The sequence below is a fragment of the Microcaecilia unicolor genome, chromosome 11 (assembly GCF_901765095.1).
Source record: "Microcaecilia unicolor chromosome 11, aMicUni1.1, whole genome shotgun sequence".
Lineage (NCBI taxonomy): Eukaryota > Metazoa > Chordata > Amphibia > Gymnophiona > Siphonopidae > Microcaecilia > Microcaecilia unicolor.
In genome coordinates, this window is record NC_044041.1 from 136,096,924 (window position 1) to 136,113,508 (window position 16,585).

General features: G+C 44.7%; 1 protein-coding gene across 2 annotated transcripts in view; it reads left to right on the forward strand.

Moving 5' to 3' along the window:
- CCS (copper chaperone for superoxide dismutase) overlaps window positions 1-16,299 on the forward strand; it is a 237,437-nt gene extending 221,138 nt beyond the window's left edge. For both annotated transcript variants that reach the window (XM_030219151.1, XM_030219152.1), the window contains exon 8: window positions 14,606-16,299. In XM_030219151.1, the coding sequence (XP_030075011.1) occupies window positions 14,606-14,759 (154 nt within the window). In that variant the 3' untranslated portion in view covers window positions 14,760-16,299. The remainder of the gene's footprint in view (window positions 1-14,605) is intronic.
- The last annotated feature ends 286 nt before the right edge of the window (window positions 16,300-16,585 follow it).

Sequence of the window (16,585 nt, forward strand, 5' to 3'; positions counted from 1 at the left end):
GATGGGTTCGCAAATGAGTACTTGAAACTTCTGGCACCTCAGTTATGGCCTATTACGATAAGGTAATAGAAAGGGATTTCTTTTCCAAGGGAGAGAACGAGGCTCTAATCACACTGATTCCCAAACCCGGCAAACCAAAAGATCAGATAGAATCTTATAGGCCCATCTCCTTACTCAATGTGGACAAAAAAATTTTGGCCAGGGTATTGGCAAACCGCCTGGCGGCCCATATCCCATCCTTAGTGGGAGAACATCAGGTGGGGTTTGTGCGGGGCCGCCATGCGGTTACCCATGTGCGGAAGGTGCTACTTGCGACGGCCTATGGTCAGGCTACTGGTGACCCCCTGCTGTTGGTGAGTCTAGACGCGGCCAGGGCCTTCGACAAGGTTAACTGGGACTACCTCTTTCAAGTGTTAGACTATATAGGGGTAGGAGGAGGGTTTCTGGCCGCCCTGGAGGCACTTTACAGGGGTACCATGGCACGAGTGTTGGTGAATGGGCTTCGTTCTGATCCCTTTGTGGTGGCAAGGGGTACTAGACAGGGGTGTCCCCTATCCCCATCTCTGTTCTTACTATATCTGGAGCCGCTCTTACGCTCTATACTACGAGATCCGGACATTAAAGGAGTGGTGCTTCATGGGATTGAGACCAGGGTGTTAGCTTTTGCAGACGATCTCTTCCTGACCCTCACACAGCCAGCCCTCTCGGTCCCCCACCTGTTAGAAGTTATAGAGGAGTTTGGGGTTTTTTCCGGGCTGACCTTAAATCTACAAAAGTCGCTAGCGCTACTGGTTCAGCCGGCGGTTAGAGAAGACTGGGTGGGAGAATTCCCATTCCAAAGGGCCGAGGGGGCGGTTAGATACTTGGGTGTGCTCATTCCGTCAGATCTGGTTCGTTGTACCCGATAAATATGGGGCCCATGAAAGAAAATCTATCAACCACCTTACAGGGGTGGCAGGAACTACCACTTTCACTACATGGCAGAGTAGCTGTATTTAACATGATGATATTCCCCAGGTGGACATACATTTTACAAATGCTCCCGCTAACACTGGGTTATAAGGAGAACAAATGGCTTCAGAGACAGCTTAATCGGTTCTTATGGCAAGGGAAGAGAGCACGCATTGGGATTCATAAACTTATGAGATCGAGGGAGAAGGGGGGACTAGGGCTCTTGGATTTGAAACTCCTCTCCATGGCGAGTAGCTTACGACATCTATCAGACTGGTTTCGCTCTAAGGAATTCTTTTCATGTACAAGGATTGAAACCACACTGATGGAACCCCTTCACTTTGCATATTGGCTGCATGCACCTTCAGATCAGTTAACCTCCCTGGGACCCTATAAGTACATCTTGCAGCCCCTGCGCAGAGTGTGGCAATGGCTCAGTAGAACCTACAAGTGGGATAAGTCAGTGTCGCCCTTGCTGCCAATTCGGGGTAACCCGGCATTCCCGGAGGGAGGGTCGTCCCGTTTGCTGAGAAGATGGACTGCCCGGGGGGATTCAATATTTGTTTCAGGTGGTAACAGAGCAGGGGACTATTAAATCCTTTCAGGCCCTATGTGAAGAGTTTGGTCTAGAGCAGGGTGATACCTTTGCTTACTTTCAAATGAAACACTATGTCCAGGCGTTGCCGGCTGACTCCCTAAGACAGGGAGTATGGGAGAGGCAGGATGAACTTTGGACTTAGAGGCGCAGCAAAGAACCCCACTGAGATATTTCCATTCCTGCCTACGGGACTCTCTAGAATCGTTGGATACTACTTCAGTTTGCGCCCTATGGAGCCAGGAATTGAAATGGCGAGTGGAACCACAACAAGTCATGAACTGTTTAAAGTCCATCCACAAAGTGACTGAGAATTCAGCCTGGTGGGAGATGAACTATAAATTCATCTTCCGACTACACATTTCGCCTCACAGGGCCTTTAGAGCATCCCTGAGAGAGACAGATGATTGTCCGAAGTGTGCCGGTGAGGGGGCCTCCCTGGGCCATATGTTTTGGCATTGCCAAGAAGTGTCGGCATTTTGGTTGGCACTGGGCCGGCAAGTATCGGTTATGTGGAAGGTGCGTTGGAAACCAACCCCCAGGCAATTATTTGATGTTTTCTTGGTGCAGGGGCACAAACCGGTGGGCCTACAAGCCTTTTTGAAGAGAGCAGTGCTAATGGGGAAAAGAACCATCCTGCATAGATGGCTCAACCGGGAGGCCCCCTGTGCCCTACACTGGCGTTGGGCGATGATGCAATGTTGTTCATTAGAAAAGAGGGGGATCAATGACTTGGCTTCCTCCAAGGGAGACCAGTTTTGTAAAATTTGGTTGCCATTCTGTGATACACTCACTCCCACCGCAAAAAGTAGAATCTTGAATTGTTGAGGGAGGGGGGAGGGGCGGTTTGGGAGTAAAGGGGATACGGGGGGGGGGGGGGGAGTTTAAAATGTAAGATTGGCAGTTCTTTCATAACAGAAATGTGTCTGCTCAAGTTCTGTAATAAGTTTGTGGTCTTTGTACTATTGCATATCTAATGTCATGCCAATAAACAGTTTAATTATAAAAAAACTCAGCAAGGCCAGCTGCCGTCACTATCTTCTCCGGCAATGAGTTCCAGAGTCTAACCACGTGCTGAGTAAAGAAAAACTTTCTCCAATTTGTTTTAAACCTACCACATTCTAATTTCATCTTGTGTCCCCTGGTTCTATTATTGTTAGAAAGCGTAAACAAACTACTACTACTACTACTATTTAACATTTCTAGAGCGCTACAAAGTGTACGCAGCGCTGTACAAACACAGAAGAAAGACAGTCCCTGCTCAAAGAGCTTACAATCTAATAGACAAAAAGTAAAGCATTTAAATTTAAAATATTTAAGCAGTCAAGCACAAGAGAACAGTCACAGAAGGACAGAAGATGTTGAAGGGTGGTCAGTGTGATTAGGTGTAACTCTGGTTGGAGTAGTGGGAGAAGGTGATAGAAGAATAGAAATGGGTGAGGTAAAGTAATGAGTGGGTTGATAGGGAGGTTATATAAGACATGTCACTCTAGGGGTGGGTGGGTAGAGGGGTAGGGTGGGTGGAAGCAGGAGAAGGTATTCTCTGCAGCCTATCTGTGAGATGGAAAATGCTCTCTGAAGCTGCTGCTATAAGTTGTTAGTTTTCTCTCCCTGAAAGAGATCCAAGCCACACCCACGAAGTTCAAACTGTCAGTGGGGAGGGTGAGGGGAGGAAATGGCAGTGCTTGATGAAAAAGAGAGCTCAGTTTGATAGGAGATATACTATAGGATGTCATTCTGAGGCCAGGCTAAGTCTAAAGCAGGAGAAGGTATTCTCTGCAGCCTATCTGTGAGATGGAAAATGCTCTCTGAAACAAACGCTTCACATCTGTCTGCTCTAGCCCACTCATTATTTTCTACACCTCTATCATATCACCCCTCAGCCGCCTTTTCTCCAGGCTAAAGAGTCCTAGCCTTCTTAACCTCTCCTCTTAAGGTAGTCGTCCCATCCCTTTTATCATTTTCGTCGCCCTTCTCTGCACCTTCTCCAATTCCTTTATACCTTTTTTGAGATGAGGCGACCAGAACTGAACACAATACTCCAGGTGCGGTCGCACCATGGAGCAATATAACGGCATTATAACATCCTCATGCTTGTTTTCCATCCCTTTTCTAATAATACTCAACATTCTGTTCGCCTTCTTAGCCGCCGCAGCACATTGAGCGGAAGATTTCAACGTCCTATCCACGATGACTCCCAGATCCCTTTCTCGGTCCGTAACTCCTAAAGCGGAACCTTGCATGACATAGCCATAATTCGGGTTCCTCCTTCCCACGTGCATCACTTTGCACTTGTCAACGTTGAACTTCATCTGCCATTTGGACGCCCAATCCTCCAGTCTCACGAGGTCCTCTTGTAATCTTTCACACTCCTCCCGCGACGAGTATGTTTGGTTTTGGTTGGGAACTCAGCACTTTCAGTACTGTGTACTGCCCTTTGGCCTAGCATCTGCGCCCAGGGGCTTCACAAAGTGCTTGGCAGTTGTCGCAGCATCACTACGCAGACTGGGAGTGTATGTGTTCCCTTATCTCGACGATTGGCTGGTGAAGAACACTTCAGAGGCAGGGGCTCTACGGTCCATGCAGATGACTATTCAACTGCTGGAGCTACTAGGGTTTGTAATCAATTATCCCAAGTCCCACCTTGTTCCGGTTCAGAAATTAGAGTTCATTGGAGCTCTGTTGGACACCTGGACGTCTCGAGCTTATCTTCCCCAGGCAAGGGCAGACAATCTCCTGGACCTAGTGTCCTTGGCTCGAGCGTCCCAGCAGATCACAGCTCGGCAGATGTTGAGACTCTTAGGACACATGGCTTCCACAGTTCATGTAACTCCCATGGCACGCCTACATATGAGATCAGCTCAATGGGCTCTAGCTTCCCAGTGGTGCCGGGCCACAGGGGATCTAGAGGATGTCATCCATCTCTCCACCGACTTTTGCAGTTCCCTTCAGTGGTGGACTATTCGATCCAATATGACCTTGGGACGTCCATTCCAAATTCCTCAGCCACAAAAAGTGATGACGACGGATGCATCCCTCCTGGAGTGGGGAGCTCATGTAGATGGAGTTGGTCCTTTCAGGAGAAGGATCTTCAGATCAACTTCCTGGAATTATGAGTGATCTGGAACGCTCTCAAGGCTTTCAGAGATTGGCTGTCCAATCAAATCATTCTAATTCAGACAGACAATCAGGTTGCTATGTATTACACCACTCAAACTTAGTATGGCACTTGCTAGTAAACTCAAGTTCTATATCTAAATGAGCAAGTTTCTCTCTCAGTTACGAAGGAAAAAAGACTTCAGATGCTCTCAACGGTCTTTGCTCCTTTGAACAATGAACCATTGAATGCTTATATCCACTATTTACAAGGAAATACTCCCTTGTGGATAGCGCTTGAGCTCCTCAAAAGTCTTTAAAAAACCTCCAAGTATATAATGATAGTGTTTACTATACTTTTTCCGATGGACTGTATAAGTGTTCAACTATAGTATCAACGGTACTTATCTGGGCTTTTGAAGACCACTATGGCTGGGCTCGCTCTACAGAAAATTTACGTTTCGCTACAAGCTTCTTAAGGAGCGATTTCCATACCCACTCACCCTAAATTTTTGCCGAAGGTGGTGTCAGAGTTCCATCTGAACCAGTCAGTTGTCTTGCCAACATTTTTTCCCCGTCCACATACCCGCCCTGGTGAGGATAAGTTGCACACCTTGGACTGTAAGAGAGCATTGGCCTTTTACGTGGAGCGGACAAAGCCCTACAGACAGTTTGCCCAGTTGTTTGTTTCTTTTGATCCCAACAGGAGGGGAGTCGCCATTATTTGTTTAGTAAAGCCTACCCCGACGTCCACAATGCCCTTTAAACCCCTTTTTTTCCGTTTTGTTTGTTTTCCCGCTTTTTCCCTTCTGTCTGCTTCCCTTTTGTTGTTCCTGTATTCCCATCTGTATTCTCTTTTTCCGCTGCTTCTGAACTTGTATTTGTCACTTTTTTTTTCTGGAACAATTTTATCCTGTTGTATTATGTAATTTTCTAGTAACTGTTAGCCACATTGAGCCCGCTAAGCTGGGAAAAAATGGGATACAAGTGAACCAAATAAATAAATAAAACGCACCAGCTCCAATTGACTAGCAGATTTCATTTCCTTCACTTATGCCCAAGCTGGGCTGGCTCTAGAGGGCCATGTCACGTCTCATAATGTCAGAGCCATGGCTGCGTCAGTGGCTCACTTGAAGTCAGCTTCTATTGAAGAGATTTGCAAGGCTGCAACGTAGTCATCAGTCCACACATTCACATCTCACTACTGCCTTCAGTAGGATACCTGACGTGACAGTCGGTTTGGGCAGTTGATGCTGCAGAATCTGTTTGGGGTTTAGAATCCAACTCCACCCTCCTAGGCCCATTTCTGTTTTGTTCCAGGCTGCACTCTCACCTAGTTGAATTTATTTTCAGGTCAATCTCTGTTACGTCCTCGCCGTTGCGAGGCCCAATTGACCAATGTTCTTTGTTTTGAGTGAGCCTGGTGGCTAGGGATACCTCACACGTAAGAATATTGAGCCTGCTTGTCCTCTGAGAAAATGAAGATACATACCTGTAGCAGGTGTTCTCCGAAGACAGCAGGCTCAATATTCTTACAACCCTCCCTCCTCCCCATTGGAGTTGTTTTCACTTATATTAAACTTTTTATTAAACTGAGGACTGCACATTCGCGTCGAGGGCGGGAAGCCGCTTGCGCATACACAGTGAGTTGGCCCACACGACGGAACGTTCGGGAAGATTCCTGAGCTTTTGAAGTTTTTCCGGTCTCCTGGGCCATCACAGACGACGACCCATACGTAAGAATATTGAGCCTGCTGTCCTCGGAGAACACCTGCTACAGCTATGTATCTTCATTTTCTCTGGTGGACTGGTCTAACAATGAACCATAGAATCTGTTCAGAAATTAAAACAGCCTCACAGTCCACCAGAGAATCCATGTTGCAGTGAAACAATATACATGCCCTGAGTGTGGAAAAGGCTTTAGGCAGAAGGCAGACCTCACAATACACAAGAAAATCCACAATAGAGTGAAACCATTTACATGTTCTGAGTGTGGTAAAAGCTTTGGTTGGAAAGAAAGCCTTACACGCCATCAGAGTTACCAGGATACTGATCAACCATCAGAAGTAATGCAAAATACAGCAGTTAGATTAATTTTTTTGGTTCATCAAAATTTACATCTGTTTGAAGCTATTATTTGCAGTTACACTGATTACCTATCTTATCCCATGTACAATTTAAATTGAATAATATGGTCTTCAAAATTCTTTATGAAAATTCACCCAGTTATGTTAATCTAGTGCTGTTATTGTGAGATGCTGCTTCTTGATATGCACGCATAACCAATTCATACTATGTTTTCCAGACATTCTTAAGCTGAAATTATTATTATTACTAGTAAAAAAAGGCCCGTTTCTGTTAGAAAGGAAAGGGGCGCTAGCAAGGTTATATTCAAAGGTTGTTTTTTTTGTAACCAAACAGTTGTTAGAAAAGTGCTATAATGAGAAGGAATAATTGTGAAGTTTGTATAATGTTGAAGATGGTCCATGAGTGTGACATGTTTTTGTTTTTTCTTTTTTTATTTGTAAATCATGTGTTGCTATGTCGTACCACCATGTGCAACAACCCTCTCCCCATGTGCAGTAACTGTCCTGTTTGTTTGGGTTTTTTTTGGTTAATTTGTAATTCACCCAATGGGTTTGTCTGTGTGTTTGTGCATTAACCCATGTTCACCTAGTATCATGTTTCCCATAATTTTTTTTTTGCATGTTCACATTGTGCGATATGCGTTCCTCTGTGTGTTCTTTCACAAATTAAATTGGCACCAGGAAGATTTTGCTCGTAATGTGTATGTTTGAGAGAGAGAGAGTGTGTGTGAGAGTGACTGTGTGAGAGAGAGAGTGAATGTGCGAGTGTGTGTGTGTGTGACAGAGAGAGATTGTGAAAGGGCCATTTCTGTAAAACATGAAACTTGCGCTAGTAAGGTTAGATTAAAAAGTGGTTTGTTGTTAACCAAACAGGTTTAATGTTTATTTACATTTTCAAAATGTCTTTATATACAATGTTTTTTGTGTAAACTTTGTTACAAGTTTTGAAAAGCTGTCCTTGTTAAGGTCCATTAATGACTTTCACAATTGCACCTGCAGATGCTTTAACTCTTCAGAATGCTACATATAGTTGCCCATGTGTAAACCCAGGCTCTGGTAGATAAATTCCGACTTTGTCAAAAGTTTGTCCTTGTGCTTTGTTTATAGTCATGGCAAAAGCCAATTTTACTGGAAACTGTTTTCTTAGTAATGTGAAAGGCAGGTCACTGTTAGATGGTGCTAGTTGTATGCGTGGGATAAAGACAATTGTTCTTGACTGTGTGTGAGAGAGAGAGCGTGTGTGTGACACAGAGATAGAGTGTAACAGAGTATGTGTGTGTGTCTCCATATCCTCCTCCTTCCAGCAAGCCCTTGTAGGACCACAGGCGTGGGCAGTAAGACAGAGTGTATGTGGGTGTGAGAGAGAGACTGTGTGTGTGTGTGTGTGTGACAGTGAGACACAGAGAGTGAAAGACTGTGTGTGTGAGAGAGAGAGAGTGTGTCTGTGTGTGACACAGAGCTACAGTGTGCTAGAGTATGTGTGTATGTGTGTTTGCATGACCTCCTCCTTCCGTCCGAGGTGCAGGGCCCCCCCCTTTCCGTTCGAAGTCCCCCCCTCCTGTGTGAGTGCCAATGTAAGGGTGCTCTGCATCTCTGCTTTATTCCAGTTACATCCACAGTCCAAGCCGTTGCAGGACCACAGGGGCGGGCAGTGAGACAGAGTGTATGTGTGTGAGAGTGTGATTGTGGCAGAGAGACACAGTGTGTGTGTGTGTGTGACACAGAGATAGAGTGTGACTGAGTTGTGAGAGTGCCAATGTAAGGGTGCTCTGCATCCCTGCTTTCTTCCAGTTACATCCACAGTCCAAGCTGTTGCAGGACCACAGGGGCGGGCAGTGAGACAGATTGTATGTGTGTGTGAGAGTGTGACAGAGAGAGAGAGTGTGTGTGACAGTGAGACACAGAGAGTAAAAGACTGTGTGTGTGTGAGAGAGAGAGAGAGTGTGTGTGTGTGTGACACAGAGATAGAGTGTGAGAGAGTGTGTATGACACAGAGATAGAGTGTGACAGAGTATGTGTGTGTGTCTTTCCATGACCCCCTCCCTCCGTCCGATGTGCAGGGCCCCCCCCCTTTCCGTGAGAAGTGTGTCCCCCCTCCTTCCGTTCGTCGCATTTAATCTTAGCGATCGTCCCATCAGGAGATAATAGCCAGCAGGACACTTACCCAGAAGAGTTAGAGGCTTTGGAGTAGGATTCAAATCATCTTCCTTTTCAGTTCGGAGCTGCCTGTCAAGCGCCTGTGTCATGGCAGCAGGAGTTAACAGTTGCTCAGGTGTGAGCCGACGTAGACAGTGCTCTGTGACCTGTATTTGACACCCAAATGCAGTCTGCCGTTTTGTTGCTTTCTTTCATGTGTTTTTTGTTTTTCCCTTACCTTGTCTGTTGTGTCACGGGTGATTCGTGAGTGCGTTCGGTGAGCGCGTCAGGTTCGGGAGGGTGGCAGTCTGGAGCCTTTTGGTTTTTTATCTCTGTGAAATATTTGCGTCGCAGTTCGTGTGGTTGGTTCAGCTGCGAGGTTGTTTGAGGGCGGTTGTTGAGCGCGGCAGGTTCGGGAGGGCGGCAGCCAGTCTCGAGCCTTTTCACTTTTTTTGTTTGTGAAATATGTGCGTGCCAGTTCGTGGGGTTGGTTCAGCTGCGAGGTTTTTTGAGGGTGGTTGGTGAGTGCAGCAGGTTCAGGAGGGCGGCAGGCAGTCTCGAGCCTTTTGCTGTTTTTTTTGTCTGTCAGATATGCTTGTGCCAGTTCATGGGGTTGGATCAGCTCTGTGGTTTTATTTTCTTACCCGGGATCACGTCATAATGCGGCCAGTGACGTCAGTCTGATCTACGGAGCCTAGCAGACCAACTCCGAGGGAGCCGCGGTCCCAGGCAGCAAGACAGAACGTTGGAGGTGAGAATTATTATATAGGATTTGTTGCATTTGTATCCCACATTTTCCCACCTATTTGCAGGCTCAATGTGGCTTACATTGTACCGTGATGGTGATTGCCATTTCCGGTAAAGAATTACAGAGTGGTGATTGCGTTAAAGTTCATAAGTAATAGAATGAATTAGGTAGTCTAGGATCTTATATTATCATTGCAGTGTCAATTTGCTGAATGTTGAAATGCCCTTTCTTTATTATTAAGGTATTTCCAACACTATGCATGTTTTAGGAAAATCTTGAAAACTTTTTTTTATTTCAGAAATCTGGTCTCATAACCTCTAATTTAATATATTTATGTTATTGTGACTAGTACTACTACTACTACTAACTAACATTTCTAAAGCGCTACTAGGGTTACGCAGCGCTGTACAATTTAAACATAGAAAGACAGTCCCTGCTCAAAGAGCTTACAATCTAAAAGACAAGAGAACAATCTAGAGGGCGAGTGAACAGTTAATCTGATAGGGTGGATAGATTGGGCATTCTATATTTCTCAAGCGGTTAGGCGCCGAAGGCAGCATTGAAGAGGTGGGTTTTAAGCAGAGATTTGAAGATGGGTAGGGAGGGGGCATGGCATATGGGTAAAGGAAGATTGTTCCAGGCAAAGGGTGAGGCAAGGCAGAATGAGCGGAGCCTGGAGTTGGCAGTGGTGGAGAAGGGTAATGAGAGAAGGGCTTTGTCCTGTGAGCGGAGGTTACGGGCGGGAACATAGGGGGAGATGAGGGTGGAGAGGTAGTGAGGAGCCGCAGACTGAGTGCATTTGTAGGTAAGGAGGAGGAGCTTGAATTGTATGCGATATCTGATCGGAAGCCAATGAAGTGATTTGAGGAGAGGGGTGATATGAGTATATCGGTTCTGGCGGAATATAAGACGTGCGGCAGGGATTGAAGGGGGGATAGATGGCTGAGTGGGAGGCCGGTGAGGAGTAAGTTGCAGTAATCAAGGCAAGAGGTAATGAGAGCGTGGACGAGAGTTCTGGTGGTGTGCTCAGAGAGGAAAGGGCGAATTTTGCTGATGTTGAAGAGGAAGAAGCGACAGGTCTTGGCAGTCTGTTGGATATGCGCAGAGAAGGAGAGGGAGGAGTCGAAGATGACTCCGAGGTTGCGGGCAGATGGGACGGGGAGGATGAGGGTGTTATCAACTGAGATAGAGAGTGGAGGAAGAGGAGAAGTGGGTTTCCATATTTTGTAGTATTGTCGCTACCAGATTTTCTGATCTGGTTATTTTTATTGTAATCCACCCTGAACTGCTCAGGTAGAGGTGTACTAGAAAACCCAACATAACATAACAAAACAACATGATATATGGTTCTGTATTGAAGTTGGCTGTTTGGCGTTTCTTTCTCCTGTTTAGATAAGTGCTACGCTATTCATAGTGTTCTTTGATACTCATGATTGCCACAGCTATCTAGCGGTTTTAGAACGTTTTTGTAAGTATATAACCTTCTTGTTATTTTATATTGTGATCTGCAGTTTTTTTTTATTTATGAGACCTCCACATTTTTTTAGTTAGTAGTTGCTGTTCTTTTTGTTTGCACATTTTGTCTTTACATATTTCTTTTATACTCACCCTCGTTTATGTTATTCTGTTGTACGACTGCAAATATGTAACTTATATAAACTCTTATAGTCACCTTTCTGGGGTTATCTTGTTGTACTTTACTCAAAATATTCGCTCAGTTCAGTATATTTTAGCGCTTTAGTTCCTTATGCCTTCCTGTATATTAGCGTTCTTTTTTTTTACATATACATGATAAGGGATTCTATGTCGCTCTCCGTGGTCTGCACTGTAACTTTTTTCTGATTGTTTGTCTTCCTTTCTCATCACTCTCTTTTCACTGATTGTCTTGGTATATACTGTCAGATGAGCGCCATCAGTAACATTGTGCGCTTATTTGCAAACTTGGTGAGCTTCCCTTAGTCACATGTGATTTACCATATTCATTATTTTTATAGTCACTTATTGATTTGATAGATGTAACCCAGCAAATAGCGTTTCCTTTTTTATTGGGTCTACCATATTGACAATTGCTTTTTAATATATAAATGATTTAGAGATGGGAGTAACTAGCGAGGTAATTAAATTTGCTGATGACACAAAGTTATTCAAAGTTGTTAAATCGCGACAGGATTGTGAAAAATTACAAGAGGACCTTACGAGACTGGGAGACTGGGCGGCTAAATGGCAGATGACATTTAATGTGAGCAAGTGCAAGGTGATGCATGTGGGAAAAAAGAACCCGAATTATAGCTACGTCATGCAAGGTTCCACGTTAGGAGTTACGGACCAAGAAAGGGATCTGGGTGTCGTCGTATATAATACGCTGAAACCTTCTGCTTAGTGTGCTGCTGCGACTAGGAAAGCGAATAGAACGTTGGGTATTATTAGGAAAGGTATGGAAAACAGGTGTGAGGATGTTATAATGCCGTTGTATCGCTCCATGGTGCGACCGCACCTTGAGTATTGTGTTCAATTCTGGTCGCCGCATCTCAAGAAAAATATAGTAGAATTGGAAAAGGTGCAGCGAAGGGCGACTAAAATGATAGCGGGGATGGGACGACTTCCCTATGAAGAAAGATTAAGGAGGCTAGGGCTATTCAGCTTGGAGAAGAGACGGCTGAGGGGAGACATGATAGAGGTATGTAAAATAATGAGTGGAGTGGAACAGGTGGATCTGAAGCGTCTGTTCACGCTTTCCAAAAATACTAGGACTAGAGGGCATGCGATGAAACTACAGTGTAGTAAATTTAAAACAAATCGGAGAAAATTCTTCTTCACCCAACGTATAATTAAACTCTGGAATTCATTGCCGGAGAAAGTGGTGAAGGCGGTTAGCTTAGCAGAGTTTAAAAAGGGGTTGGACGGTTTCCTAAAGGACAAGTCCATAAACCGCTACGAAATGGATTTGGGAAAAATCCACAATTCCAGGAATAACATGTATAGAATGTGTGTACATTTGGGAAGCTTGCCAGGTGCCCTTGGCCTGGATTGGCCACTGTCGTGGACAGGATGCTGGGCTCCATGGACCCTTGGTCTTTTCCCAGTATGGCATTACTTATGTACTTATCAGGCTCATTTTCAAAGCACTTAGCCTCCCAAAGTGCTTTGAAAATATGCCTCTATGTCATCTATCCACAGCTTCAATAAAGGACTTGCTGTTGTCATCCTGGTTGATTAGCTTGGTCATTCCCACTGTCTTCTGCCTTCGTTTGGTCTCCTTATAGGATTGATTTGGTACTACTACTACTACTTAACATTTCTAGAGCGCTACTAGGGTTACGCAGCGCTGTACAAATTAACGAATAAGGACGGTCCCTGCTCAGAAGAGCTTTCAATCTAAAGGATGAAATGTCAAGTTGGGGTAGATGAGATTTCCTGAGAAGAGATGTAGTGATTAGGTGCCGAAGGCGACATTGAAGAGGTGGGCTTTGAGCAATGATTTGAAGATGGGTAGGGAGGGGGCCCGGCGTATGGGCTCAGGGAGTTTGTTCCAAGCATGGGGTGAGGCGAGATAGAAAGGGCGAAGCCTAGAGTTGGCGGTGGTGGAGAAGGGTACTGAAAGGAGGGATTTGTCTTGAGAGCGGAGGTTACAGGTAGGGACGTAAGGGGAGATGAGGGTAGAGAGGTAAGGAGGGGCTGCAGATCGAGTGCATTTGTAGGTGAGTAGGAGAAGCTTGAACTGTATGCGGTATCTGATCGGAAGCCAGTGAAGTGACTTGAGCAGAGGGGTGATATGAGTATATCGGTTAAGGCGGAAGATAAGACGTGCGGCAGAGTTCTGAATGGACTGAAGGGGGGATAGATGGCTAAGTGGGAGGCTGGTGAGGAGTAGGTTGCAGTAGTCAAGGCGAGAGGTAATGAGAGAGTGGATGAGAGTTCGGGTGGTGTGCTCGGAGAGGAAGGGGCGAATTTTGCTAATGTTATAGAGGAAGAAGCGACAGGTCTTGGCTATCTGCTGGATATGCGCAGAGAAGGAGAGGGAGGGGTCGAAGATGACTCCGAGGGCAGCCCAGGGGCATTTCCTAAAGATGCACCTAATGTACGTGCGAGGATTTACACCGGATTTCAGTTGGTGTAAATCCTTGCACCCAAATTTGGGCGCAGTTTGCGGTGCTAGCTGTATTCTATAAACGGTGCCCAGTTCCGAGTGCCGTTTATAGAGTAGCGCTCAGCATGCATTTTTATCGGCAACCCAAATTGGGCGCAATTTACTGAATCTAGTCCTTAGTGATTCACAGGCGCCATGCTAACTGCCACTAATGGGCATAGCTCACAGTGGAGGTTGAGAGAGAGGGGAAGCAGCTCTGTTTCTATGACCACATCTATTGATGATGTGACTCCACTTGGGCTGTTACCTCACAGTTTGAGAACCATTGTCCAAGAGCTATCTTTCCTCTGAAAAAAGTTTCCTGATTTCTACTTTAGAGAAACTCATAACTCAAATCTATCTCCCTATCTCTCCTTTAATTTTTGTATATTTAAGTCCTAAACTTCATTTTATACCCTTTGTTCAGATCCTGTGCTATATTGCTATCGTTTCTTTGGACTGCCTCCAGCTGCTCTTCATCTCTTTGTTGTCATGATTTATGTGAATTGATGCAATTCTTATCTGAGTTTCCCAGCTTATTGAAAGTGACAGCAGCTCTGCGTAGGGTTAAGATGGACAACAAAAAACAGCAGAGCCTATAATTTAGGATATGATTAACATAGTTTGGTTAGCTAAGGCTAGAGAGGGAAAACCAACCAGGCATCAGAAAACCTGCTATACCAGCTGCTCTTTTGTTTATGGATCCAGGCTGACTTTCCTCTGATTGGTCAGCCTCTGTTTCTAGCCAAGAGGAGGCCTTATCTATAGGTCCTGAAGGGCTGTCTCCCTCACTGTTTCCTCTACACCCTCTTCTCAAGAGGCGTTACTAGTGCCCTCTTGACTCATGCTATGGATCTTTCTTTCAGATTGGCTTGTGGGATCATTGCCCGTTCTGCTGGCCTCTTCCAGAACCCTAAACAGATCTGCGCCTGTGATGGTGTAACATTGTGGGAAGAGCGAGACCTACCTCTAGCTGGCCCAGGACGCAAAACTTCCACTCAACCTTCTGCCAACTTGTAGCAGAAGAAGAATGATTTCTACCTCTACTGTGTTATGCAAACTTTTTTCTGCAGAGAATGATTCTCAATGGCTCTGTTTTGTTAAATACCTATTTGATACCAGCAGAAATGTGATAATTCCAAATTTCTGTTATATGCATTGCAATGGAGCAATGGAGCAAAATGCGAGAAATCTTGTAATAATTAGTTGATGAGTCTAAGAACTTGTCATGTTCTACTTTAGACCAATATATGAAATTACCTTTGCAGTTTTTTAGCTAGCACTCAGAAATGAAGTTGTTTTATTTGATCTACTAAACACAATTGAAACCTCGGGTGCAGATATGCTATATTATCTATCAATCAACACATGTGCCAAGCCAACGATGGCCAGCGTTTCGTAAGGCTGCTTCAGGGTCTCGGTATCACATAGGAGAAAGAACAGCTCAGCTTCTCAACGTGCTTCTGGTCCAGAAGCTGTTCTTTCTCCTATGTGATACCGAGACCCTGAAGCAGCCTTGCGAAACGCTGGCCATCGTCGGCTCGGCACATGAGCCCAGAGAGAGTAATTGGCTTGGGCAACGTGGTCCAGGAGCACCATTGTAAAAGATAAGTGATAGTGCTCACAAACTATCAGATTTTCTTAAAGAACCAGTCACTCGATTTAGTAGTAGAGTTGAGACTAGCTACAGGAACAGGAAATTTATATATTTAAAGATTTTTTTTGGCCGATGATGAAGGCAGGATCTTGTGATCCGTTCTAGCTCGTACAGTTCCATTAAGATCTGTGAGCTCTTTGAGGCTTTTTTTTCTGTTCATCATAATACTACAAGTTATATGAATGTCATTTGAAGCAGCGGACATTGTGTTGTTTTATTTGAGCCAAAATAGCTGATGGCTGTACTCCTGCACTTGCATTCACAGACTTGTATTTCTGACATCCCTTAGAAAAGCAGCAGGACCACATAACACTTCATGCAGGAGTGAGAAAGAGCAGAACTAAGACTGGATGATTAGATCAGCCTGTCAGAAACAAAAATATAGCCAGCTGAAAATCTTGGTGAGTAGGTATAAAAATAATGAGTTCGGAGGGAGCAGAGCAGTTCATGTGGCTCTGCAATCTGCAGCCTCTCAATAGAAGAAGCAGATCTGTCACCTGAAAGTTTTGCGGAACAGGTGGAGGGCTGATAGCAAAGGCCTCCATAGTTGCTTCTTTGTGGATGCAGAGAACTACTGCATTGTGATCAAAACAAGGTTTGCTTAGATAACTCATCAGGAATGAGTAATCCAACCTTTCCTCCATTGTACATCTATGGGACATGCAGATCCAGTTAGATTGGGGATAAATTGAGGGCTGTCCCTCATAGAACATAGAGCTTGCTTGTGAACACATAGCATCTGACTAAAAGCTGATGGTGATAGCAAATGAATATTCCAAAAGACTCCCAAACAAAACAAACTTATTTTCAAAAAGAAAAATGGAAAGGGGGGCAATTTGGTGTTTGTGTATGCTGTGGTGTCTTATTGTTTGTATATTTTCATTATCAACTTTAATAAAAATAGAAAGTAAAAAAAACAAAAAGAAAAATGGAAAGAGGAATTTCTTTTAGAGGCTGACTGAAACCAAAATTGCAGCTGTAACTTATTGCCTAGTTTCAGCCCAAACCGAAAACTAAAGATTGGTTGTGTGAATGGTTCACCAAGGAGGCCCACTGAGGATTGTCAGATTTTGCAATTGGCAGCCCTCTGTTAAACCCACATGAGATTATTACCCTCCAGTCCCAGAAAATGCAAGCACAGGCTGACAACTGAGAGAACCATTTTAATAAGGACTTCTCAACAAGTCTG